The 26,735-nt window shown below is 43.0% G+C and overlaps 1 protein-coding gene across 2 annotated transcripts in view; it reads right to left on the bottom strand.

Annotated features, from left to right (window-relative positions):
* Nucleotides 1-24,995, bottom strand: part of LOC117770113 (oxysterol-binding protein-related protein 10) — a 50,983-nt gene extending 25,988 nt beyond the window's left edge. The window contains exons 1-5 of one of the 2 annotated variants that reach the window (XM_034599170.1): nt 24,325-24,992; nt 14,611-14,786; nt 9,306-9,385; nt 6,018-6,086; nt 1,431-1,628 (exon numbers count right to left, since the gene is read on the bottom strand). In XM_034599170.1, coding sequence (XP_034455061.1) covers nt 1,431-1,628; nt 6,018-6,086; nt 9,306-9,385; nt 14,611-14,786; nt 24,325-24,620 — 819 coding nt within the window. In that variant the 5' untranslated portion in view covers nt 24,621-24,992. Of the gene's footprint in view, nt 1-1,430; nt 1,629-6,017; nt 6,087-9,305; nt 9,386-14,610; nt 14,787-24,324 lie in introns of both variants that reach the window. The other variant, XM_034599172.1, reaches the window with a different exon arrangement.
* Nucleotides 24,996-26,735: the final 1,740 nt, after the last annotated feature.

Below are 26,735 nucleotides of genomic sequence, written 5' to 3'. Positions count from 1 at the left end.
CTGAAACAATTTGTCTCACAAAAAAATATGTATTCACTTCCTTCATTTATTCAGCAAAGACAAACGTCCAGTGGTTCCAGCTTTTGAAATGCGATGGTTTGCTGCTCATCCTGCGAGGATCGTACGTCAACTTGTATTCTCATCATCTGCACCAACAGTTTACAGCAGCAGAAGTATTTTACATTTAGAAAGCCTCCTGTCTCTCCCGGTCCACGCTTCTTTCACCTGTGAGGACATTTCATCTCCATAATTCAGAAGCCAGGTACACACAAGCTTCCTGGTCACGATCCGAAAAACCACATTTCATCTCCAAACAAAAAGGGGAAGGCAAAAGTAGTGCAGCTGATGGATCTGCAGTTTGCGGGCCAGGTATACAAACATATATTTGTTTCTGTATCTTTTTCTCTCGCCTGCCTTCTGGTCAAATCTCTCGTAATTAATCACCAAAGCCCAAATGAAGACAGGCTATTAGGACGAGACGGGGGGAAAACAATCTTCTCCAGAGATAAGCAGAGAACAGTGAATGACTGTGATGAGTGTGTAGAGATGTAGCAGATGAGGACAACGTGTTAACCACAACTGACAGGTCTGGTGACCTATTTTTAATTAAGTCCGAATGTGCTTGCACAACTATAAATGTTTAAACTCATGGAAATCGTGGCAAAAACTATTAAACTGCACAAGCTTTGCTCCATATTCATTCAGGGATTAAATAATATGAAATGTTCCATATGGACAAGCTCAGTCACTTCTCTCCGCTCATCACCTTCACAGTTTATCTTCTTTGCCAACTCATCTCATATGTTGATGACTGAACACACTCCACCACACGGACCCTGAATCCGCAGCCTAAGCTCCACCAGCTCTTGCCTCTGTCACAGACATGTTAAGCAGTATTGATATACTGCACACCGCGAAAATGCCAACAAAGCTAAAGGTGCAGCGGGGCACTGGGACGCTCTGCAGTCAGAGTCAAGGCTGCCAGGACGCCACAAATATCTGCTGAACTCACTGCACCACGGTCCCACCTGAGACCAGAGGAAAGGCTCTGAAGACAGAGGCCACGCAAACTGCAACGCAGCTGTGTGGCTGAAGTCACTGAGGACAAACTGTGTCCACGTTTAAAATTGTTTTATGTCTTAACTACAGTGTATGAGTTCTTTTGAAGTTGTATCCATTATCTGTTCAAATATCACCTCATTCTAATTCAGGACAGGCACCGAGCGCCTGGATGTCATGCTGAAATGTAACCATGGTAACCTAAAGACAGCGTGGCTGTGTTTCCAGATCTCAGCAGCAGATGTGGTGACTACGACAACGTGATCTTAACCGGTATAAATAATGAAAATGAGACCAACTGTCCATTCACGCTGTCTCAGCTTGTTGACTCTCATACTGTGCAGACAACCGTCATTCCTTTCGACACCCACCTCTTTGACCTCCAGCAGCCGACCCGGGTACTGACTCTTGGCCCGCCGAGCCGCAGCCGGAGATTTGTGGTGGGTGATGGAGACGATGTTGCCGGGCGCGGGCGCGTGGCCCAGGTGCCTCTGGGAACCCGGGGATGAGGATGGGGTTAGGTGGGGGAGCAGGGAGAAGCTACGGGTCCGACCGGAGGACGAGTAGCCCTGGAGGAGGGATGGAGGGAGGGAGAGGGTGAATGAACAGCAACAGCATGAGCTATTAATGTTGGGTAAACAAATAAAGTGCTAGTAGCTATTTTGATATCAGCCATTAGTCGGCTAATATTAACCACTAGCATTCTTCTTGGTTCTCGGATTCAAGAGAGATGCTGCCCTTCACTGTACATCAATACAATTCAAATTATCTATGAACCTAACAATAATTATTTAGAGCTGGCAGGTCGTCAATGTTCTGCTTATTAACCTTGAGGAAAGTACTTCAAGAAATAAAACAATAAATCAATAAAGAAAATAGCCGAGCATCATTAATAGAATGATTATTTGTGTACATGTAATCAGATTTATGCTCCTGTATCACTGTATATTTGTGTGTAAATGCAAATACTCTGTGAAAGTCAAGAGTTTAAAAACATTTTTGGGAATACAAACGATTTATTCTTCTGATTATTATAACGTTTATATCCAAAGGTTCAATATAGAGAAGTTAATTATTCTTTTTTATTATATATGCAACTCAGGTGGGTAAAGGTTCATAACATAATGATTTTATGACTTAAAGAGCAACATAACACCGGGGTGTAACAGTGTTTTGCTGTTTAAAGTTTCACCTGCGTGGTCATAAATGTGTTCTGAAGCTGTAGCCGCACCCATCAGTGATGTCACCGTGCATGTGAGTACACGTGCACGGAGCTGCAGGTGAGAGGTTCAACGAATGTTTTTAAGATATAAAACAAAACTTACAAATCCCTAGAAAGTCCAATAATGTGTCCCCTGATGAGTCATGACTCCAAAACATTTGTCCCTGACGTGTGCAGCTACATTTGATGGATTATAACAGTCATTTTGGTGTCTAGGTCTGAGAATTGAGAAGTTTTATTTAAAAAAAGTTCCAACAAAGAGGGAGCCATCCATTATGTTGTTTTGTTTCTCTCTGTGCCAAAGCAACAGTCACATCACATCCTTCATGCTGACACCTCCTGCACTGCCCCTGTGTGACTCTTTCCTCTTCCGCCCGCTGACCTGAGCGCTCACACACGCAGCCATGTCAGACCAGTGTCTCTCTCCCTCTCGTCCGTCCTCGCACTCCATTAGTTTACAGCAGCGCAGCGAGGAAAAAGCCACCAGAGATTCATCCTCCAGAAGACACACAGAGGTCTGGTCACTGCAGCCGTGAAAATAAAATGGATCAAATAAACAACTTCCACCCCAGCGCACTGCTCACCGAGAGGGACACAACTCGCATTTGTTATTTTGCAGAAACGCTGCCAGCTCTGCAGCAAAGCAGGAAAATCAAATCTATGGCCAATGTGCGGTTGTAACATGTCACATTATGATTTGGGATAACAACTTTATTGTTATTCTGCTTGTTTGAGTTGTTCTTTTGGGGGCAAAAACATCACATTTATACAAACATGTTAATATAAGTGTCAGAGGTTAATATAACTGCAAGAACATTCTCCTGATTAGATTAGATGCAGCCAAACAGTAAATAAAGTGAGTTATAGTAGGTGGGTCCTTGTGTAATCATTTTAACGGAATATAATCAGCTTACATGAGAGAACACTGTCGTATTGTGCGAGGCTTTGGGCCACGAGCCGTGAGTAAGCAGAAAAAGGAGCCGTGCTGAGAACAGATCGACACTCGGAGGTTTTGTCCTCCAAAACTGGCACAGAGCCCCGAGAGTTTCCGTAGACGTCCGTAAACTGGAAGACGTCCGACCAAGAGGAAGAGGAAAAGAGGGGCAGCGATGGAAGGGAGGTGGAGAAGTACAGGTGTGAGCAACGCAGGGAATATAAGAGCTATAAACTAAAACTGAGGTGTAATCACATCACACAGCAGGGGGTCCAGCTCCTTTGGGCTCGTCACCGTAGACTGTGGAGCTTGTGACTCCTTTAAAATGAAGCAAAGTCTGATTGCGACCCCACGTCACAGGTTCTGGCCTCAGCGTGAACATTTGCTGTAAGTGGTTTCCTTTTTCCCTTTACAAGTGAATATCAACTACTACTAAAAAGTCCGGAAGAATGAATATAATTGTATTTCTTTTCCCCCCCAAAAATCTCCCTCTTATCAAGTCATTTGCCTAAATTTACATTTTAAAACCCAAATTATCTTCAAACAAGTGAAAAAAAAGAGAGGATTCCAGTTTATAGTAGAAACTTGTTTTTAAAATGTTCAAGAAATGAGCGACTTGTCTCCAAGAAGAAAGATTTTACATTACTAAAGGAAAAAAGATTTGTAAGAAGAAGTTAATATTATTATTATTATTATTAGCAGTAGTAGTAGTAGCATTCAAATGTCAGGTTTTCAGACAAGTAGACTTAAATGTCAAACCTGTGAAATCTGCCTTTCCAATTCAAATTTTAAATACACTTATGACATAAATTGTCATCCATTGGAAAATTAGGGGACTGGTGTGACTTAAGTTCTTTCTGGGTATAAAACACTGTCTCTTCTTCACAGGTGCTCTGTGGTCACTCGAGCGTGGGCGGACTGGGCCCCACGTGAGGCAGCGTGGGTCGAAACCAGTCAGCTGCCGACCTGTCATATTCTACACAACAGGGAACAAAACCAATTACACGCTCTTCAGCGTGCTGTTCAGGAACAACCTTGGTTCAAAGTTGCATTCAGATAAAAGTATCAAGTGATTCTGTTTCAGGCCTAAAGGTTTATTATTAGGAAAAGCCTCGGAAACAGCCTCCTGGTTTCTTCTTTCCACCCGTATTTCAACATGTGGAGATTTGAGCTCAAGCTGAGTTTGAAAGACAAACACAGCGGTGGAGCCTGAGCTGTGCAGCAGCCGCAGAAATACACTTTAGTCAAGCAGAGAGTAAACAACATTACCAGCAACTCAAAGTCCATGGTTTGACTCATGTGCCCTTCCTGTCAGGAGTTGTCAGGAGTGTGTGTGTGTGTGTGTGTGTGTGTGTGTGTGTGTGTGTGTGTGTGTGTGTGTGTGTGTGTGTGTGTGTGTGTATAGATTCAGCTTCACAACAAAAACAGCGAGCTCGTGGTTCACGGCTAATTCATCAGCTCGATAACCTGCAACTACCCGACCGAGCCGCCCCGTCTCTCCACCTGCAGCCAGCTTCCCGACACACCTGTGGGGGGGGGGGGGGGGGGGGGGGCCTGATATCTAGTGTCTCCTACAGGGACACATGATTGTAAAGCCACAGACTGATCCACAGGTTTCTCCTTCCTGCAGCTCTGCTCACACACTCGCACTCTGCAGCTGCACGACTAGTTCACTCATTCAACTGTGCAAAACCCATTTGTTTGTGGAACTAATATGTCCCTGTATTTTCAATACATAAATACTTTCAATACAATTTTCAACACTCTATTTATTCTGTTTACATTGTCCATATAATTGCTATTTTCATATTTGCGTAGATTTTTATATTGTATATTTACTTATTTATTACTTTTAAACTAATTAGATTTTATGAACCACAAGGAATATCCTACCTCACCCACAGAAGCACCACCAGGTCGTTACCCCCTGCAGATTTATCCACAGACCAACTACTGTATTATACAAAACGCTGCGAGAAAACTAGCACCCCAACATACTAAACAAGATGAACTTCAAAATAAAGTATACTTTGAAATATGCATTTACTGCACCTGCATCGATCAGCAGCGTAAAATGAGTCAGCGCTCTGTCAAACAGCTTCTGACCCTTTTTTTTGTGATAAATAAATTATTCTGCCCAAGCTCCCGTGATCAGAGACGGTGCAGAGCCTCCCACCGCTGGCAGCCTCATCACCAGAGTAGCTGCGATAACGATCTGAGAGGCAGACAGTGCAGCTCAGGGAAGGATTAGACCACAGCAGTGGGTATCGTCACAACAGCTGCTGCCGGGGAAAAGCCCCACAGTCACCGAACAGGAACAAAACGCCCGCTCGGCTCCGCAGGGCAGAGGAGAAACAAAAAAAGACAGAGAGAGGCCGTCTTTCTACTGCCACTTTTTCCTCACTTATCCAATTTTCTCTCATCTTTTGATTGCTTTTCTCATCACGGCTGAGCAGAGTAATAGGACTCCCCCCCTCCCCCCCCTCGCTCCAGCTGTGCAGCAGTTTCAAGTGTTGAGGAGATATATACATGTTGAATAAGCGAATCGGCAATGAGGCATTATAATGAGGCTGTAGTATTTAATTGTTTAAAAAGACACATGAAAGAGTGTGTGTGTGGGGGTGGGGGTGGGGGGGGGAGAGTACAGCTTGAGGGAGAAAATGGACATTAGAGGACAGACGGAGCTTTCCCTTTCATTTCCTCTGTTTGAAGGTGAAACTAAGTTTGTGAAAGTAAAGTACAGAGACGTCAGGTGCTCTGAGATGTGTGTGTGTGTGTGTGTCTGTGTGTGTGGAGACCCACCAGCACCTCCTGGCCTCCTCCTGCTCTCTCCACACTCAGGTGCTCATCTGAGCCCTTCAGTTTCCTCACCTGAAATCAAACACACACACACACACACACACACACACACACACACACACACACACACACACACACACACACACACACACACACACACACACACACACACACACACACACACACACACACACACACACACACACACACACACAAAGAGAGCGAGAGAGAAATGAAATGAGTCGCCTGAACAACTTTGAGAAGAAACAAAACAATTGTAATTTCCTCGCAACAGGAAACAACTGGACACTGAATGGTTTGAAAATGTGTGAAGTATTCACTTTAACTGTGTTGAGATCTTGGAGGCTAAAACACCTGTGGAAGGTTCTATGGTAAAAATTGTCAGTGCTCATCATTAAAACTCTAAATGAGGGAATATCTTTGATAAGTGGTGTTTATATATTTGGTAGAGACTTGGACAATCTCGTCCAAGGTGCATTAAGGCTGTTGTGGCAGCTTGTGACCCAACACCTTGATAAGACGCCTTATCTTCCTTCTTTATCTTTAATTGGTTAACTATTTGTTCAAGTAGTTTAGACAAAACTTTCTGAAAGTTTCCCCAAATTTGCTGTAAAGTCACAGTGATATTTATATAATTACTTGTCCCCTTATCACTACGCATACATAGTACAATTGGAAGAGTTTTACTACATACTATACAATTGGAAGTATTTTTATATTACAGACAATTAACAAAACCACGTAAACCAATAAATGAAAAAGTTAGTACAGTGGGAAGTAGTCGGATATTCATGGACACTTTGCTTTCAGCCAAATTCTCTAATAAATTTGTAAAACAACTCATGTCTTGTATGAAAAATGTACAGTATGCAGCTACTCGTATGTCTGCAAACTGGGTGGATACAGTAGAAAGATCTATTGATTTAATGCAATCAAATACAATAAAATCTCTAACGAGCATAAAGCAGAGTTTAATCAACACCTGTCTGACAGGGTCAATAAAAAATACATTTTATAAGCTTCACAAAGTTCAGATTTACTGCAAGGTTTTATTGAACTATAGCACAGATGCTCCTAAACTGATAAAGTCATGCATTTTCCTACAATGATAAACGTCAGTGGTACGAAATTAAATCTTTACAAGGCATCAATATACACGAGACACGAACTCATCACGACCAGCATCTCAACAACATCAGCTCGTTCCTTCAAAGCTGCAGCGAAGAGCAAGGAAACGACCTCCCTTCACAAAGTCAATGTACAAAATCCACTTTATTGGAAAAGTCGACGATGGAAATGATACATCCTGGATTATTTCTGTCCCTCGAGTGCCGCTGATTCTCACATTGTCACGAACTGTGGTGCAGCTCCAGAGGCAGCTCGATAACAAGCCTCATTCTCCACTGGATCCGGCCAATGGAGAAACACCCCACGGAGATACAGTCAGCACACAAAGACACACACTCACACACAAAGACACACAGACACACACTGTCTAATCCCTTGAAACCCACGCTAAACCCCCCAAAAATGCACATGACTAAATATTAATCCATGCAGCCCACGTTAAAGAAAGAGTGGTTGTGGATAAATGTGGTTAAACTACGTCCGACACAGTAATCTTTCAGAAATACGCCCACAGAGGGATTTGAGGACGACAGTGACACCAGGGACATTTAGCTAAACACTCAAGTTGAAATGAAGCAGCAGGAGCTTGCTTCCATATTTACCAAAATCATCTTCTGTGGACGGAGGAGCTAAAAATACACTCGAATTAGACAAGTTTCACCTGGTGGGTGGAAACTCAGCTCTTCACTCCGTGCAGAAGAAGCTGTGTTTGGAAAGACCCACATCTTTATGTATTTTACATTTTTAAATTTCAAATTCTTTATTTCTCAGTTCTAGTATCTTATCATTAGTTTTGCTTTTTAAAATAGCTTGTCTCATTTATCCCCCCCATGCTAAATTTTTATAATTTCTTCTTTTGTTAAACAAATTTTTCCTCACTTTTCAATAATTTCCTTACTTTTGTTAAATGTTTCCTTTCTTTTTTGAGCAGAACGCTGAGTTCTCATGTCAGAGACACGCTGACAGATTTAATTAATTGTTGTCTGCGGAGACGTGGCATTTATACGGATGACATTTGTTAACGCGTGCGACTGTGGATTTGCTCTGTTTGTGTTCACGAGGAGAAAATGAAAGGGAGTCCGAAAATTAAAGGAAGCTCTGAACAGCACATGAAAGAAAATCATGTGGTGCATTGAGACGAAATCCCCCTTGAGTTGGCTCAGTCGTGTTTTGCTTTCATGCTAAAATATCTGAAGAAGGCTTCCACCATCTGCTTCAGGTCATTCATCCGCCCCTCAAAACCAAGTCACTGGTAAATCCACACACTTATATTAGCTTCAAGAAATTCAAGATACAGAAGGAGGACATATTTTATATTACAGCTGTTTGGTAAATGCCCACAATAAAACAACAAGGTTTTACCAAGTAAATAAATTCATATTTATGTATGAATATGAAGAAATATTTGATTTAGACCTAAATAGTTTTCACACTGTTCAGAGAAAACAGAGCAAAGACAAATAGCCTCACTAAGTGTTATTTAGCCAAAAGGTATTAGCATAATATTCTGTACATTTATTATTATTTAGCAAAGTGATAAAATAGTCTTTTAAACAGCATTCTAATCAATTACCTGTTTAGATATCAACCACATTTCATTAGTTTGTACTTTTAAAGAACTGGTGTCAATTCAAGACTTCATAGAAAGAACAGCTAGTTTTACATGGACCAAAAAGATGAAGGAAGGAAAAGAGACGAAGAAAAATGCTGAAACTATTTAAAAAAACACTTCCCACCACTTCAAAACTCTGGAGTGTTAAAAGAGACTCGAGGGAAAGGAGATAACACCATTTAAATTAAAACGAGAAGTCACCTTCACACTCAGTAAAAGCAGAACAGAAAGAAAGACAAGGCCGGACGGAATGTGGTGGAGATCCTGCTCATGTGTAACAATGACCAACAGCTGAACTCATGAACCTGGGTGTACTGATACAGTCGCAGTTATAAACATACAGGAGAACAGGAATCCACAGGGAAATGTCGAGGCATTTCCTCCTGAGCAGCACACAACAAGAGCTTAGCCAACGGTTACTGTTCGTGTGTGTGTGTGTGTGTGTGTGTGTGTGTGTGTGTGTGTGTGTGTGTGTGTGTGTGTGTGTGTGTGTGTGTGTGTGTGTGTGTGTGTGTGTGTGTGTGTTTTACCTTGGCGCTGCTGTCGGAGTGGCGTCTGGCACATGCTTGGAGCTGAGTGATCCACAACTGCTGTTCTTTGGCGTCAGAGGCTGCAAAGAGACATTCAACAAGAAGATGTTGATAAAATTACAAGACACACGTGACATTCAGAAAGATCAATAAGTCCTTACATGCGTTCACAGTTGTGTCAATATGCAGTTATAGAGTTGTCTGTCTGTTGAGTGTCTCCACATCCACTGATAGTTACTATTACATTGATATTATTGTACTGGAAACAGCAGCTTGTGGAACACAATGCTTGTGATCGAAGACAATTCAAAAAATTGCACTTTTTATAGTAAAATTATTGTCTGAGCACAAGGTACGAAGCGAATGTTGAATCTTGAGAATTTCTAGGATTTTGTGACTTTTAATGATAATAATTGCAGGTTCTTTTTAGGAGAGACAACAGCCAACATCAGTGTTTATGTGATTTAAAGAAAGTTTCCCATGTGGACAAAAGGTGACGAGGACAGTGTTTGACTGAGGACGTCCTGCCGGATGTCACTGATCTCATCTGCTGCCACATTATTATTATTCAACTTGTCAACAGTCTACCTGACCATTTGATCCCGTTGCCCTCTGAATGATGTCCTGTAACATTCAGTATTCAACAAACACCAGCGACACATTCGGCCGATTTGCACGCAGCACAGGAAGTGGATTGATTCCCCCCCCCCTTGGCACAGATTCCGTCTATCTGAACAGAAATAGCCAAAACTTGATGACGAACACGGAAAGCTGCAGAACTCCAGGTGAAGGAGACGCTGACTGTTTGCTTGTGCTGACTCGCTCCAGGTCAGAAAATGATATCCTTCTGATCCCATTTCACTGACTAATTATTGGAGAGGTCAGTATCGGGGCAGATGCCAATCCGGCGCACCTGGTGCATCCCCAACAAGATATCTATTACATAAAGTATCTATTAGTTTTTCTTTGCCGCCAGGTTTGGAGGTGTCAAACTACATACGTCACTTTTTGCATATAAACCCATTCACAACACTTAAAATGCACAAATGTTTGCACTTCCTCCCCCTATCCAGAAATGAAACGCTGCCATGTTTGTACACATGGATCCAGAGTTGGATCAGAGTGGGGAGCCGCAGGGGGAAGGTCCCCGTGATACACATGCTCCACCAATCACGTGTCAATCAAGGCATTTCATCCTGTTTTTATAACATCGAATAACTAATCAAGAACAAACTTACTGTGGAATCGAACACTTAAACACTTAGATCCACTTAGGTCCATGTCCAATTCTTTAACATGCAGGAGGTGGGGTTTATTTTACCGCAGCCCGCCCCCTGGTGGCAATCAGGACGCTTTGGCTTCACTTTTGCAGAGCTCTCAAGTCGTCCGTCTTTCTGTTTAAAACACACTTAACACTTTAGTTTTATATTAAACTTAACTGTATTCTTTACGAACTACATTAAGCGTTTTCTCCCCATGCTGATGGAGGCTATTTCAGAAGTATGGAGAACTCAATTCACACTTGTCAGTCACCTGCACCGCAGACACCTGCCACCGCCATGAGAACACCTACAAAAGTCCTTTTTAAGTGAAGAGGCAAGTCTTGAGAAAACGAGATGAAACTCTTGTCAAGTGCTGCATTTAGACGTGCGCTCTCCCACTGGGAGCGTCTGCTCGCCTCGTACAGAAACACCTGAACCAAGAAAATATACCCAGCACCCAGCACTTTTCCTCTTCTTGTCATCCGAGTCAAAACGGGACCTCGTACCCTGACAGTGAGCAGGCATCTAAATCTGATATTTTCCTATGTGATGTGCACAAGCTTAGCTGTGATTAAAGATAATTAGTTGTCTGTATTGAGCAGAGCAGCCTCCGCATGTGGCTATGCTAATAAGCACCTGTTCGTGATGTGGTGACGCAAACGACATACACACCGCTCTCCGCCGACAGCAGGACGTGATGTTCTCATTCAGGCAGAATTCTATGATCCTGATACTTAAAAAAAAAATAAAAAAAAAAGGCACAGCTGGTTGTTTTTGTCACAAGAGACCTGGAGGTGACGTTGTGCCATTTCCGATTCGTCTGATGAATTCACAGGGCTCGTGTCGGAAACTGAGGAGATTAACAATGAAATGAGAATCTGGTCCATCTGCAGGTTTCGAATGAAAAACAACAGACACCCCCCTTCCGGGTCTGTGCATTATATTCCACTGGAAATATCCATCCCAGAAATGATATCAGGACATTACTGAGTAAGAGGGAGAGAAACTTCCTTCCCACTCAATCATTCATCACCACCATCATCATCTAATTACACAATTTTTAATTACAGCTTTGTGAGAGATGTGGTTATGACGATGGTAAGTGTGAGGATTGATCGGCAGTTGGATTTGATTCAAGTGCTGGGAGGTATTATGAGCAGGGCACTTTAAACATATGTATTTGGTCAATATGACACAATGTAATTCGACCCTGTGATAATTCATACTCGGGCAGTAACACTATATTATACACTAAAGGTGAATTAGTCCTTATTTCAGGTTTAATTGCTTTGAATGGGCTTGAATGTCATATTTAAGCAGAATGATATTTTACCACATTGGCACGAAAGGTGACACAAGTGAAGCCAAGAGCCTGAAACATCCAGGTAAATTAGCTTTTGCCACATATTTGTGAATTTAATCAATTTATTCGAGATACAGAAAAGTACGCACAGGCTACTCAAAATTGACTTAGAGGAATAATTGTGTCTTTCTTGCTGAAAGTAAGACGAGAAGTTTGATATCATTATATTTTCTGTACATATAAAGCTACAGTCAAAACCACCACACGCACCAAATAAAGACAGTTGTACAGATTAAATAAAACCTCACTTATCAAATTGTCATATTTAGACGTGTTAGTAGGCCGATGTTGTTTTAGTGACCAGGGTTAGCTTTGTCCCACTGCCTTAGATTCTAATGCTAATCTAAGCTAAGCGTCTCCTGATGCTGACTCCATATGTAATGTTCAAATGTAAGAATGGTATCAATCATCTTCATCGGTAACAGCTTTTCCGAATGTCAAACTATCCATTAAATCAAGTCGGAGGACACTTAAATGTTTGTAGCTGGCGAAATGTGATGCTCACTTCCAGCAAGATAATAACGTGGAGGACGCTGCTGTGGATAATCACATCAGCTGAAAATGTCAAGTCTGCAGCTAAACGGCCTCATGCTGTTGCAGAACGCCGCGTTTGTATCGTAATGTCTCGGCGGGTTTATAACCATCAATCACGAGGACGTATCGAAATCAAAACACAGGATGAAATGTAGAGTTTTCATTCTTTCTGATGCATCTTAATCAGCCCTGTTGAACACAACTTGACCCTTCCGTTGGCTGACGTCGTTATGATTAACAGCTTAATTTACAATCCGAGCATTCAGACATGATTTAAGTCCCCCTGCTCTTCACCTCTGCTCAGCAGCACAGACGGAACACAAGGCCCTGCAGTCTCCCTACATCCAATAATGAAATACTCCCTTTCTATTCCTCGGCTTTAGCTAATTACACTGTGCTCCTTTTGGTTCGGAGCCAGAAAAACCCTCAGGCTACATTACAGCTGTGTTAGATGTCACACGAAAGTCCCCTGATGGATTAAGTTAGACGTTGAGATCAGTGGTTGCACAAGAGACACCTCAAGGCAGCTGTGCAGGTTTGGATTCAGGTATTGGTGGTGTGGTTAGGGGCCCCGAGGAGTCGATGGTAAATGGACTGGATGTATCGCCAAGTGGCAACCCACTGTGACGTCATCATTTTGGTTAGTGGGCTGCTGTTTTACAGTCTTTGGCATTTTGGGCAGCGCCATCTTGGTTTTTGTAAAGCCCACCTACACCTGACACCTGCACCCATTGGATAATAATAGCTGTCAATCAATCGGTATCTATGCCCCAATGCATATGGTGTTTTATTGTCTATTTGACTTTAAATGGGACCATAATTCATAAAATGAACATCATGCTGTATTCAGGAGGACTTGAAACAAAACTCCTTGATGACTCCCAGACCGTCTCTGATCTGGATTTGGGCAGTTTGACATTCAGAGGAGTGAATGGTCTTTTAGAGCGTGAATTGAAACTATATAGGTGAGGAGTGGGCTCTTTGCATTAGCTCCAGGTTCTCTCTGTGTCCAGTATCTTCTTACACCAGTTAGCGATAAGGAAATGAATTCAAAACCTTCTTGTGAAAAGAACCACAGAACAAAGGTGGCATTTAAAGCTTCTGTAAGATGATACGTGCTTATAAGTGAAGCCGGAAAAACAGTGACTCTTGACTGAACCTTATAGCCCCCCCACTCCCTTAAGGTGGTCTTTTGGGATGTTCCCATGGTAACCACATCTTAGTGTAATGGCTAATCTTAATCACAGGTTGCAGAGGACTCACACATGAGGCACTTTGTCCCCTGCTGTTCAAACAAATTGAAGTTTTTTATCAATAATATTGCTTTTTCGTCGCTGGCATAGTTTTGGCAGCAGCTGAACCTCAAAAAACAGATCAACTTCAAAAGATAAATATTTTTCCCTCAGAGACTTTCTTGATATTTCTTGAATCTCACAGAGCTGTTGGAAATGAAAACACCTCCGTCTGTGAGCTGCTCAGCCCCTCAACCTCCTCTCCTCAGTGGGATCAGTGTTTCCTCTTAGCTTCAGTACACATGGATCACTGCGTTACACAGGGAATATAGGCCATGTTATTCTGATATCCTCCCCCTTGAGAGTGCGAGGGGACATTCCAGCGACTCAAGTGGAGCAGCAGTGAAAAGGAGTCTCTCTTGAAGCAGTGGATACAGGTCACTGAAAGCAGCGGCCTTCAGCACAGGGACCAGCTACAGGCGCTTTGTCAGGAACCAGGTCTTAAAGAAATATTCCACTTCGGTGCAGCGGTGCTCAGAGTTTGGCCTCGGAAACATCTTTACTATAGTTGAGGATTGTGCCGACCAAGCCAGTGAAGTTATTGAGCGTTAAACCCAAATAATGAGCTGCAAAGTGCGAAATGTTCCATCACTAATAACAGACTTCTTTGGTTTTAAGCATAATAATTTCATAAAAATATGAATTAGAGCAGCTTTAGAAATAAAACACGTTCTTTTGATAACCAGCGGTTCTGCACATTCAAAAATAACACAAAGAAAAATTCAATTCAAATTCATTCATAACTCCCAGCATGCACTCTGCTCTCCAAGTGACTCCCAACATAAAACACACACTCCACTCAGTGTTTGTGCTTTGCCATATACGGGCAGCCTGAGGACGGCGTGAGGTCATACCTCTGAGCTTGTACAGCTCTCCGTTGACGGAGTTTACGACGAACATGTGCGGAGCCTCGTCGCTCGGGGTTACGGAGGCACCAATCAGGGGCAGGGACCCACGGGGCTTCTGGCTTTTCCCCTGCTCGTTGACGAAATACTGCAGCTGTCCCAACTCTGGATCCAACACAAAGTACCTGCAACGGAGGAGACGGAGAGAGGGAAATAAGAAAGTAATGAACCAGAGAGGGAAATATTGGAAGCGCCAGCAATGTTATCATCATTTTGTTTTATGCTCTCATTATCTTGTTTACCAGAGAACCTTTTTTTTTTATTTCCTGCATACACAAACTTTCCAGGATGTGGGAGGGAGAAGGAAAGATGAGGAGGAGAGCGAGGAATGTGTGTGAGATGACACCGAAGGGAGATGCCGTAAAAAAACGAACGCCTTTAAATTTCTTACCTCTCATTCCAACGACACCTGCGGGATATTGTTCTGTTCACACAAGATTCATAAAAAAAAAACTCCCCTGTGTGCATATTAAAGTTTGCTTTAACCAACATAAAGCTGGTAATCCTCGTTCCAAATTACTAAAGGTAGCGATTAGTGTGGTCATCTTTGGCAGAACCCGCAGCTCCAGGCGTGGAAATTAAACCCCACATTTCCCCTTTTGTGATTAATGAATCACATTCAATCACTGTGTAATTGACTCGCTGGATGGAAGATTTAATGCCAGCCAGACACACAATCATATGCACACACACACACACACACACACACACACACTGAGAAAGGCAGACACATTTCATTTCCTGTTACCAGAAAGGTTTCTCTATGACATTTAAGAAACAGGCCACTCCACTCGACTCTTTGTTCTGGTTCTGCAGCTCAACACAGCGGAGAGCCACTAGGACACTTTGGCTAACCTTTGCATGTTTGTGCAAAGACACCCGAGGTCACGGCGGTCGTCTTTGTCCGCGTCTTTCGGTTTGGAACACCGCTCCTTGCGCCGCCCTCATTCCTCCCCCGCCCCCGAGATTCACCATTTTACCAATCAATGCTCCCCTTTCATCCCCGATTAAAGAAGCTGCAGTATTGATCGGGCGTTTATCGAGCAGCTTCGTCCATGGCACAGATACAGATGTTGCTTCTTCCTATCGCCACATCGCGGCTGCATGTGATAATTGAAGAGACTGCGAGGAGACACCTGTCCGCCCCGCTGTCTCTCAGGGTTTGATTTCTCCACGGATGTGTCAAAGAACAGCAACAGTTGATTTCAACCTGCCCTCTTAGACTTACTGCTTTTTATTCAACAAAAACTGAATCATAAAACCTACACAAACGCTGGGTCTATTGCAAGACTGTTTTAGTTTTAGCGAGATGTGTCTAAAAACCTGGTACCTAAGTGTATTAAGATTAGGAAAAAAAAGCCCTGGTAGCAGTATTCTGCAAAAGTTGGATCTAGTTTCTCGCCATGTTAGCTTCGTGGCTGCAGCGACGACACGTGCGTCTGTGAATCACTCAATCATGTTGGTCCAGACTGAAATACATTAACATCTGATGGATGGACTATATTGATATTTCTGAGAGGATGAAGCCCAGTAAATGTTGCTGGACTTTTCCGCTAGCGCCACCATTTGCAGCCTTGAGTGAAATGTCCCAGCGTGTGGATTATCATGAACCTTGCTTCAGATATTTGTGTTCACCTGCAGGATAAACTCAATAACTTGGCTGTACAGTCCTATTATATTTTTTTAATAAATCAATAGTCTATAAAATGTCAAATAACAAAAACAAAGTCCCCAGAGTCCAAAGTGACATTTTGAAATTGCTTGTTTTGTCCGATTAATATTGCAAAACCCAAATATTTTCTGTGAGCAATTATATTTCGGCACTAGAACATCGAACAGTTGTTATATATTAGGACAGATGACATCAGAAATAGCTTTAGCTTTCAAATATGCCAGCAGTAAGAGGAAAGGGCGCTCTGTGTGTGTGTGTGTGTGTGTGTGTGTGTGTGTGTGTGTGTGTGTGTGTGTGTGTGTGTGTGTGTGTGTGTGTGTGTGTGTGTGTGTGTGTGTGTGTGTGTGTGTGTGTGTACATCCTTATTACTGGAGGCATTTTCCCATGAACCCTCTGGAGTTCCCTGAAGAGGAAGCAGTGAATGGTGCTGTCTGAAAATGTATCCCTGCTCACAGGATTGCCGCCTTCTACCAGGAGAGCTGGTGATTTATGTCGACCACAGCCAACCAGGGAACAATCTGCCTGCGTCAGTTTCTATCCAGGCTTCTCGCACACACACACACACACACTGTCCTATGTATGAAGTCTTATCCCTTATTCCGTCAGCAGTTATGTTGACCCCCCCCCCCCTCCAGGCACCAGTTAAACCATAACGCAGACCTTTAACATGATGGATGGAGCTGGACAACAAAGCTTGGTCCTTACATTCGCTGGTGTCATAACAGTGCTGACATCACCCGATCAGCGACGCTGCAGACTCTGAGCTCAGGCTGAACTCTTAACCTTTGGAAGCAAGAAGCTGCAGCAAACCGGAGAAAATGAAATAGATGATGGACTGATGGATCAATGAAGTTTGGCACCGCGCTTGTTTCACCACTTAGACCACGAGCAGTCAATTTCACGTCAGTTCCAGTGAATTAGTTTCACGGTGTCGAGTTGAGCTGAAGATGTTGTGAACTTAATTTAGTCTACATATTTATCTGTGTATTTTAAAGATATTTTTGGGCCTCAATCCCTTATTTGACAGTATAGATTTAAGCGTGGAAGGAGGAGACAGAGCAGGGACGACGAGGGAAGGAATCAAACCTGTGGCCACTGCAGGACGACTGTACTGTGAATGTACCTGGAGTGTGTGATAGAAGAATCGCTGCACGGATGTTTTAGTGTGTGGGACTTAAGACTAGCAAAGTGCTAAATGAATACAGTCCATCTTACATGCAGGTTCGGTTCATTGGAGATCGTTTGTCGATATATGAGAGCCCTGTGATACACTGGCGACCAGGGTGTACCACGCTTCTCAACCAATGTCAGCTGGGACTGACTCCATCCCCCTCACGACCCTCAAAGGATAAGCGGTACAGATGATGGATGGACGGATCTAATACCACGGCCGTGTACTAGAATAAGGGAGGGAGATAAGGCGATGTAAAAAAGGAGAGCCTGCATAGTGGGTGAGGATGAAGCAATATGCTTGTTTGGTTCGGTGTAAATGGGAAAACGCCAGAGTAATGACTCGTGTTTTTGATGTCTGAAAAACCTCAAGATTGCTTTTCTCAAACTGGGCTTACTGGGTCATGTTTTCTCATCGGCTTCTTGATACATCACAGGATTACCACTGCAGCTCCTCGTGACGCAGGGCTGTTTCCAGTCCAAACACCAACATGCCCTCACCCACAAAAAAAACCCAACTAAATATTTCCCCCTTGGGCATTAATGGCATGATTTTAAATGATTTGTTGTCAGGGTTTGGGAAATAGAATCATAACATTTTCAGGCAAATTTCCACCTTATCTGTATAAGGACATGAACACTTTCTAACTTTTTCTGGCAAGGAAAATTCGGATCTATATATAGAGGCTTTTCTGATCCCTGGCTCACAGCTCAGAAATCACTCACCCACTCAAGAGCAGACATCTGTAACAACAGAGAGCTTTCTACTACTGAGCATTTGTGCTGATATCATTCAAATAAATCACCGACATAACGAGAATGACGCCGTGACAAAGAGCTTAGTCGAGCACATTCGCCCACGTCCACAGAAACACTGCTACTTCCTAATGGCATTAACACGGATTCTGCAGGAAACCGCTCGTCAGCAGGATTTGTTGTGATGTCTCCTTGCTGCTCTTTTGGCAGATAGTTCTTTAAAAAAAATGCTCAGACGATAATCGGAGCAGGAGGAAAGTTGTAAAGCACAGCGGTTATTGGCAGGAGATGTGGCTGATGCTTGTCCTGGAGTCAAATGTGTAGCACTGCAGTGTCACAGAGGTGATGTGAGCCAACGTTTTACTATCACACCCTAATCAAAGGAAAATATTAAAGGAGCAATAGATGATTTTTAACTAATGTGGGGCAAAAAAGGGTTGAGCCATTTTCAGGAAAACGTCTGGACTTCAGTGCACGTCTGAAAACAGCTATATTGACACATCACAGTAAAAAAAAAGACTTTACTTTATAATTTATATAAAAGGGAGACATTTTCAAAAAGTTAACATCAAAAATATTGATGCCGGACCATTTGGAGCTGCAGTTAAAAGTTTGTTTGACGGGTGATTCCTGACCTGAGAAACAGAAGGTGACAAAATGATCCATGCTTGTTCTGGAGCTTTTAACCGCACTTTGAGTTTGAGCATGTACAGAAAACACAATCTGCCAACGAAGACATGTGATCAAAAGCTCCAGAACAAATGAGGAGGTGAACCTTGACTTGAGATGTTTTGTCAACTTCTACCACACCTGTTGTTTTGAAGCTACCAGCATAAGAAAAGAAATCATGAATCCAAATCTTCCTCCTCCTCCTCCTCCTCCTCTTCCAGAGAGACAAACAGCAGAGCCACATTAACTCAACTCACAGCTTTGATCTGAGAAGGCGCAGCGGTGCAGCTTTCCACCGAGCACATCTGCAAAGAGATGATTCATCCCTCACAATCCTTAACTCCCCACTCCACTGGCCACTTAAGACCATATAAATGCAGAACAAACACGTGTAGCATTACTTACAGCCTGATTTTCTACAACGTGATGTCTAAAGAGGAGACTGAGAGAGAGCTCTGCACGATTTCTGTGATCTGCGTGTAAATGTTGGGCATTAGGTGCACAAACAATCCTCAGGATAAACAGATGACAACCTGAATTAAAAGCTGAACGCAGAGGAATATCTCCCACATTTGTTTGATCAGTTTGCAAATAAATCTGGTCTTTTTGCGACAGCCCGACCGATTTATAAGCAGCTGGACGATGACAAATCGTCCGATATGACTTTCACAGACATATTGTATCAGGGTTTATGTTTGTTGATATGTTCCAATATGATACGTTTTATCTTGCAGAGAAACAGTGCAGAAAAGTTATGTTTAATATTGTATTTCTTGTATCCATTTTCTACTGTATACACACCGCTTATCCTTTATGTGTGGTGGAGCTAATCAAAGCAGACATTGGGCCAGAAGCGTGGTACAGCCGGGACAGGTCGCCATCATATCGCAGGGGGGCCAACATCCCCGAGTACCCATATGCGCTGAGAACATGCAATGTCTATTATTATTATATCATGAAGAAATGTATGGGATCTTAGGAATTATTGCCTTTTTTTTATATACATATGTCAAACCTACAATAGTAAGAAACTAATTATCTTTTAAAGGTGGAATTCAAATTGCACGTTAATTTGAGGGAATCCCGAGAGACAGATTAAAAATAGAACAGTCGGGGCTCCAGTGATTAGGTCACATTCCACAAAACCCAAACATACACGGTTTGACTCCTGGCTGCAGAAGCTTTGTTGCACTTCATACGCGACTCTGACCCAGTCTAACAGAACCAAGGTGATTATCTTTTGCATTATTATCTATTATGGGTCAAGCTCCAAAAAACGCTGAATCCTACGTTTCCTCCAAAGCAATTCAAAAGCAGCTTTGTAGAGCAGCCTATCTGCATCCTGACTGCACAGGAAACACCACACCTCCAGTTTGTAATGCGGCCGTTCTGTTGCAATTTACTTAACATGTCTTCATACATCTGTTTTCACAGGCTGAGTCTGAACGTGTGCAAATATACGTGTGTGCGTTTGTGTGTATAGAGAAAAAACTGCTACCTTTTCACATTTTCTCTGACACACACACACACACACGTCAACCTAGCAGCACTTCACATTGACACATGGCCACCCACACAGTGGCAGAATTAGCTCCACTCAGGTCCGCGGCCCACCACGACACCACCAGCCAAACACACACTACGACTCCCTCCACGTGACGAACACTGAGAACGTGACTGTTATTACTCCGGCACCGAGTTCCACCAGTCGCAGTCTCTCCTGCTTCAAACGATTCTGTGTTTGAAAGCTTCTATAAGAACCAGAGCCATTTATCCCATGTGACCGAAAAAGAATCCGCACTGAAGTTTTTCCTGAAATGTATTACACACACACACACACACACACACACACACACACACACACACACACACACACACACACACACACACACACACACACACACACACACACACACACACACACACACACACAAAGGAAAGCAAATATCTAGAATATATTCAAGCTGCTGATAAGAATCTGGAGGACAACTCTGCTTTTGCAAATCAAAGCCCCCTTTCAGTGAATGACATAATGGCTTTATACAACATAATAATAGCACGACCCCAGGAGTCATTTAAATTCACGTAGTGTAGAATTAACTCATCTTCATTTCAGATTCACTTCACATGAACAACACGTGTATTGGATGTGTGGAACGGCAGCATTCAACAAAATATGAAGCCTTTCCCTTCCTTCTAAAGACTAAACTAAGAAATTTAATTTCATAAATTTGCATTCAAATGACACGATGATTGTTCCGTCTTTGTGCGCGGCTCTTTGAGAGATCAAAACTGCTTCCTGATGAGATAAGAGGAGTCTTGGTGATAATTATTAATCTTCACAGGCGACCTGGGAGGTACAAGTCATCATAGTTCTAACGAGGAGCAGTACTGCAGAAAATCAGGGGTTTGTGCAAACATCTGATCTGATAGCATTTCCAGCTCTGGGCTACATATTCAGGATCCTTTAGTCGATGCTCACGATCTGCGTGTGCACAGTGGAGCTCCAGGCCGAGGCTAAGGCTCTGGTCAATGAACTGAAAGGAATCTCCGGTTGAAAGCGAGACCTTTGCCTTCAGGCTCTGTGACACTGGAACAGAGCAGGGCACCATCTCAAAGGAAATAACCTAACCCTGCAGAAAACAGCCTGCACAGCATGTCTGTTTACATACATACTGTGTGTGTGTGTGTGTGTGAGTGTGTTCAAGCAACTGACGACAAATCCCACATGAACATCGCAGACATAATTTTCTTTTGATCAACGCCACCTCGCTGTTTCCTCTTTGAAGAGAACATGTGTGTATTTTTTTACCCAGGTATCTCAGGGGGTGCAGATCGAGATCCAGTTCAGTGCATCATCTGTCTGTCAGTTTGATAGGAGAGCAGGGAGCAGCCGTTCGTTTTCTCCACCTCCACCTCCCTATATATCCCCACACCTCTCCCACTCACACTGGCTTCCCTCTCCTCCGCAGCACTGCTACAGCGAAGCAGCACACATCAGCTATTTTTGTGTGCATATGGGTAAAAAAGAAGAAGAAATTCCATTCACAAAATTATACAGCTGCAGAGCCGAAATCCTGCATTATTCATCAGCTGTACAGGTGTTCAGCAGGGCACAGGAAATTTGCAAGAAAAGGCTTTTTCCATTACATTAAAAAACCTAAACAGCAACCAGATGTTGTATGTGTTGCTCAGAGCAACAAGTGCAGGCTGCAGTGATGTTTTCAAATTAAAAGCACACTCACAGTTTCTCTTAAAAACTTGGTTTCCGGCGTGGGAGTTGAGTTAATCAGGGAGCGAACCCATAAATGCTACATGACGTTCAGTCGCACAGTAAAGCACTGAGATATTCTGTTCCCAACGAGCAACGGAATATCACACAACCACAGGTAAGATGTCTGAAACAGTAAAATAAACCCAATAAGTCATATTATTACTACAACCTGCAGCAGGAAGCGCACAGCGCAGCGTGAACGCCCCCTATACACTTTTATGCTACCATATTATTAGGTACACCTGTACAATCCAATGCAGCAGACCTTGAGTAAGTCCTATCTTATACAGTTGGTCAATTAATCAATTAGCCTCAGACACCACACACACACACACACACACACACACACACACACACACACACACACACACACACACACACACACACACACACACACACACACACACACACACACACACACACACACACACACACACACTAACTGTCTAACTGTCACTTATCCTCAGGAGTTAAAGAGCCACATCAAGCTTTATGTCTATAAACATCAGACTGATTAATGGATGATCTATTCATTATATTACTATTTATTTATGATGAAACGAGATATCTAAAGATTTTCTGACATCTCACAGGCCAAATGATTAAGCAATTAATGTGAAAAAGGAACCAGGAGATTAATCGATAATTAAATTATTAATTTGTTCAGCTCTACTTATAACAATTACTTTTTGCTGACAAGAAATCATATATATTTTTAATAAATATAGAACATAAACATCCCTTAAAGTGACCATCATGTGTATTTATGTAGTTAAGACATACTGAAGTTGAAAACAGTGTGAGGATGTGAGTCTGCAGCTCCTTTGTACTCCCGACTCATTGTTTCTCTGTCCATCTCACAACTTCACTCGTCTGATTCCCTCTCGCTGCTCTTACCGAGTGATTTTCAGCCGCAGCGGGCACCTGTCTCCAGAGAAAAGCCTCTAAAAACTCCCACTGGGCTTTACCTGCTCAGCACCAAACAGCAGACACACACAGCCGAGGGATAAGCTGGTAGAAAAGAAGTTGCTAGAAAGCAAACACAGACTTAAGAGAGGGTCAGTGTTGGACTTACACTCATCAGGTGGCCAGAAACACGACTGCACATGAATGGTGATGTTTCTCCATAGCTGCTGCACGACTGACTGTATTTAAGTATTTCTGCCATAAGGGGAAATGTCAATGACTACTTTTAAATGGGCAGCAATATTCCTGCTATTGACATTATTTCCAAATAAGACATTATCATGATGTTTATTATATGAGTTGCTAATCGAATATTGCATTCATATTCCTGTTTACATGTCAGAAGTATACATGCTCTCATGAGGGCACTTATTTTCTTTATATGAATGCAGCGTGTGTTGATATATCCTGTCTTTAATAAAACATACTTGCCACTATACAAACATGAGGCAACTCAATATTGGAAAATGCAATCCAATAAAACTAGAACGACAAAGGGTGATTACTTTCATTATCAATTAGTCTTTAATATTCTCACTGTCAAATGTCAAAATAGTGGAAATTGCAGTTCACAACTTTCCAAACAGATATTCCTCTATTACCATTATTGATGCCAAAGAAAACCAGCAAGTATTTAGTCAAAAATCATTGATATCTAATAGTTTTTAGTCAAAGAATGGCTTAAGTAAATTATGAATCAATGAAACACCTGCTGATCCAGGTCTAAATGTAACACGGGCCATGTGATTCAATGCAGGAATCTCTGTAAATACTTATTTCATTATAAAATTTGCAAAAGCAGAGTTGAACTTTAGATTCTTAAAATGCATCTCACCATCAATACACTGTACAAAGAAGTTTGATTTTACTCATTTGAAATGTACTGTAAATACTTAATATATGAAGGTATTAGTGATAATGGTCAGTCACCATCAGGCCTGTGTGTGTGTGTGTGGGGGGGGGGGGGGGGTGTTTGGATCTGAACCCCACAACCTCCCACCTCCCTTCCCCCCCCCCCCTCACAGTGACGTGGTGGTAAAAGTGCAACGTGGACGGAGCCAAAACAACATGAAGCCACGGACACATGAAGCCAACACCTCCTCACACCTCCTCCCACCTCCTCCCTCCACCTGAACTCCATCCGTGCTCCTCTTACCTGTTCTGCCAGCCCTGGATCAGGTTGGTGTATTTGCTCAGCACTCCTTCCAGCTGCCTCCTCCTCTGCTGCACATTCATGCTGTTCCCCAGCCCCGCTTCCCGGCTGCCTCCTGCTCCGGCCGGGCCGCCCAGGGAGCCGGAGCCGGAGCCAGAGCCGGAGCCGGAGCAGGAGCTGGAGCCGGGGCTGTGCGTCCCGGTCCGGCCGCCGGGCTTCCTCGCTGAGTTCCCCCGCTCCGTGGAGGGAGAGTTTGTTTTGTTGGTCCCGTGATGCGGACTGCAGAGAGACTTGTCCATCCTGGCGACGGGACGGTGAACAGCAGCAGCAGGAGGAGGAGGAGGAAGGAGGAGGAAGAGGAAGAGGAGGAGGAGGAGGAGGATGGACCAGCAGCAGCAGAGAAGCCTTCAGAACATAAGTGTGGAACCAGGCGGCGAGTGTCTGCTCAACTACAGCGGAGGAGGAGGAGGGCGAGCTTGGACCGCGCTGCTCCGGTGGTGTGACCGTCCCTCGGTGCGTGAGGAGGCGGACATGTTCCTCCTGGTGTTCCGCTCGCTCCTCTGCAGTGAGTGTGCGTGTGCGTGCGTGCGTGTGTGTGTGAGTCCGGTTCTCCTCCAGCGTTTTTCCTGGTAGCCAGCGCAGACACGCCCACTCCACTGTGGACCCGCCCCCGGATGTTACAGTCTTGATGGACACATCATCGCACTAAAAGAAAAAGTGACAGAGAAAATTTATCAAATACAAATACTGCAAATACCTGCAGGAAAAACTCAGATGACTCATGCAGGAGGCTGGTGGAGCCTCATGGAAAATGGATCATGAACATGGTGGCATCTGATCATCACAAGACTGATTTTCCATTATGCTAAAATCTGTTTCTTCTAATCAAATGCACTTCTGTCCGTCTCTGACGTTTCTACGTTATTTTCCCATGATAATAAAAAAAAATTCTGGTAGTTTTTCCTTACACTTGTCGAGGGTTAAGGGCAGAGGATGCCGTGTTAGCCTTGTTAAGCCCTATGAGACAAATTGTGTTTTGTGATTATGGTCTATACACACATGTATGTCCTTGTGATATATAAACTATCATTATACATTTCATCAAAGTATTATGTAATCCACTCATATGCACACTCACACGTTAAAGGTTCAGGGTGTAGAATTTAGTGACATCTAGTGGTGAAGTTGCGTGTTGCAGCTGAACACCCCTCACCTCACCCTCCCCTTCCAAACACGAAAAGAGAACCTGTGGTAGACTTCAGTTGTCATAAAAACTCAAAAGGTTTAGTTTGTCCAGTCTGGGCTACTGTAAAAAACATGGTGGCTTCCATAGAGAGGACCCGCTCCTGATGTAAATATAAAGTATTTAAATATAAAGGGCCCATTCTAGGGTAAAAAAAAAAAAAAAATTGTACTATTTAGATAAAACTAGTGAAAACATCAGGTTTATTTTATATTCAATTTCTGCCAATAGATCCCTTTCACCTAAATCTTACACACTGAACCTTTAATGAAGACCAGACTGAAGAGCACTGCAGGCTATTAGCAGGAGGCCGAGATTGCGCTGAGCAATCGAAGGCGTGAATCTCCACAGGACACTTATAAGAGCACGGATAGATTCCTGCTGCTTGTCAGCTGAGGCAGCCACAAAGCAAAGATCAATACGAGGCAGCGGAAAAGAAAATCCCTGTGCAACCGAGAGTTAGTGGTTTGGTAAAAGCTTGAGCTGAGAGTCAAGCAACGGTCAGCTGCATTTCATTATAAGAGGCCATGGCAGTTTGACTCTGAGGCCTTCATCATCCCATTTCAGTTGATAATGTATCTAAAATATTATAGAAAAATGTAATCATCATGTTCATTTTTCAACATAAAGGAAATTAGCATTTGCTAAACCCTTCCTTCACATAGTCAATGTATAGTTTGATTGGCTATGTATCTTTTTTATCACCAGACCATAAAACAATATGCAGCCAATGATTAAACTGTGAGTTTATCTGCTCTAATACGAGCCGTCAACATTAGCATGCTTGGCTAACTAGCTTACAACCCACAGTGATTGGTGCATAACCGTCTGTGTGTGCATCCCACATAGCAAAATAGTTTTGGCCCAGATCGTCAAAACAATTGGGATGAAGTGGCTCACTGATTGTTAATAGAATAGGAACATTAATATATTGCATGTCCATATTTTTTCATCCATGAAGTGTAGTGGGAAGTAGTTTTGTTTCAGAATTTTTCAGCATGTTGCCGCAGCAAAAGTTAAGCAAGCAAAACTTTACTTGATCAAAGCGAGCGGCTGTCCAGCACCGGACGTCTGACAGCCTTTAAGAAAATAATTGATGATTGATCACAATGCTCAGCAAATAAAAAGCCAGAGACTCAGCGTTAAAGATAAAGTCGTGCGATGACGTCCT

This window comes from Hippoglossus hippoglossus, chromosome 11 (assembly GCF_009819705.1).
Source record: "Hippoglossus hippoglossus isolate fHipHip1 chromosome 11, fHipHip1.pri, whole genome shotgun sequence".
Taxonomy (NCBI): Eukaryota; Metazoa; Chordata; class Actinopteri; order Pleuronectiformes; family Pleuronectidae; genus Hippoglossus; species Hippoglossus hippoglossus.
Note: the sequence above shows the minus strand (reverse complement) of the source record. Positions and strands in the feature narration are given on the sequence as shown.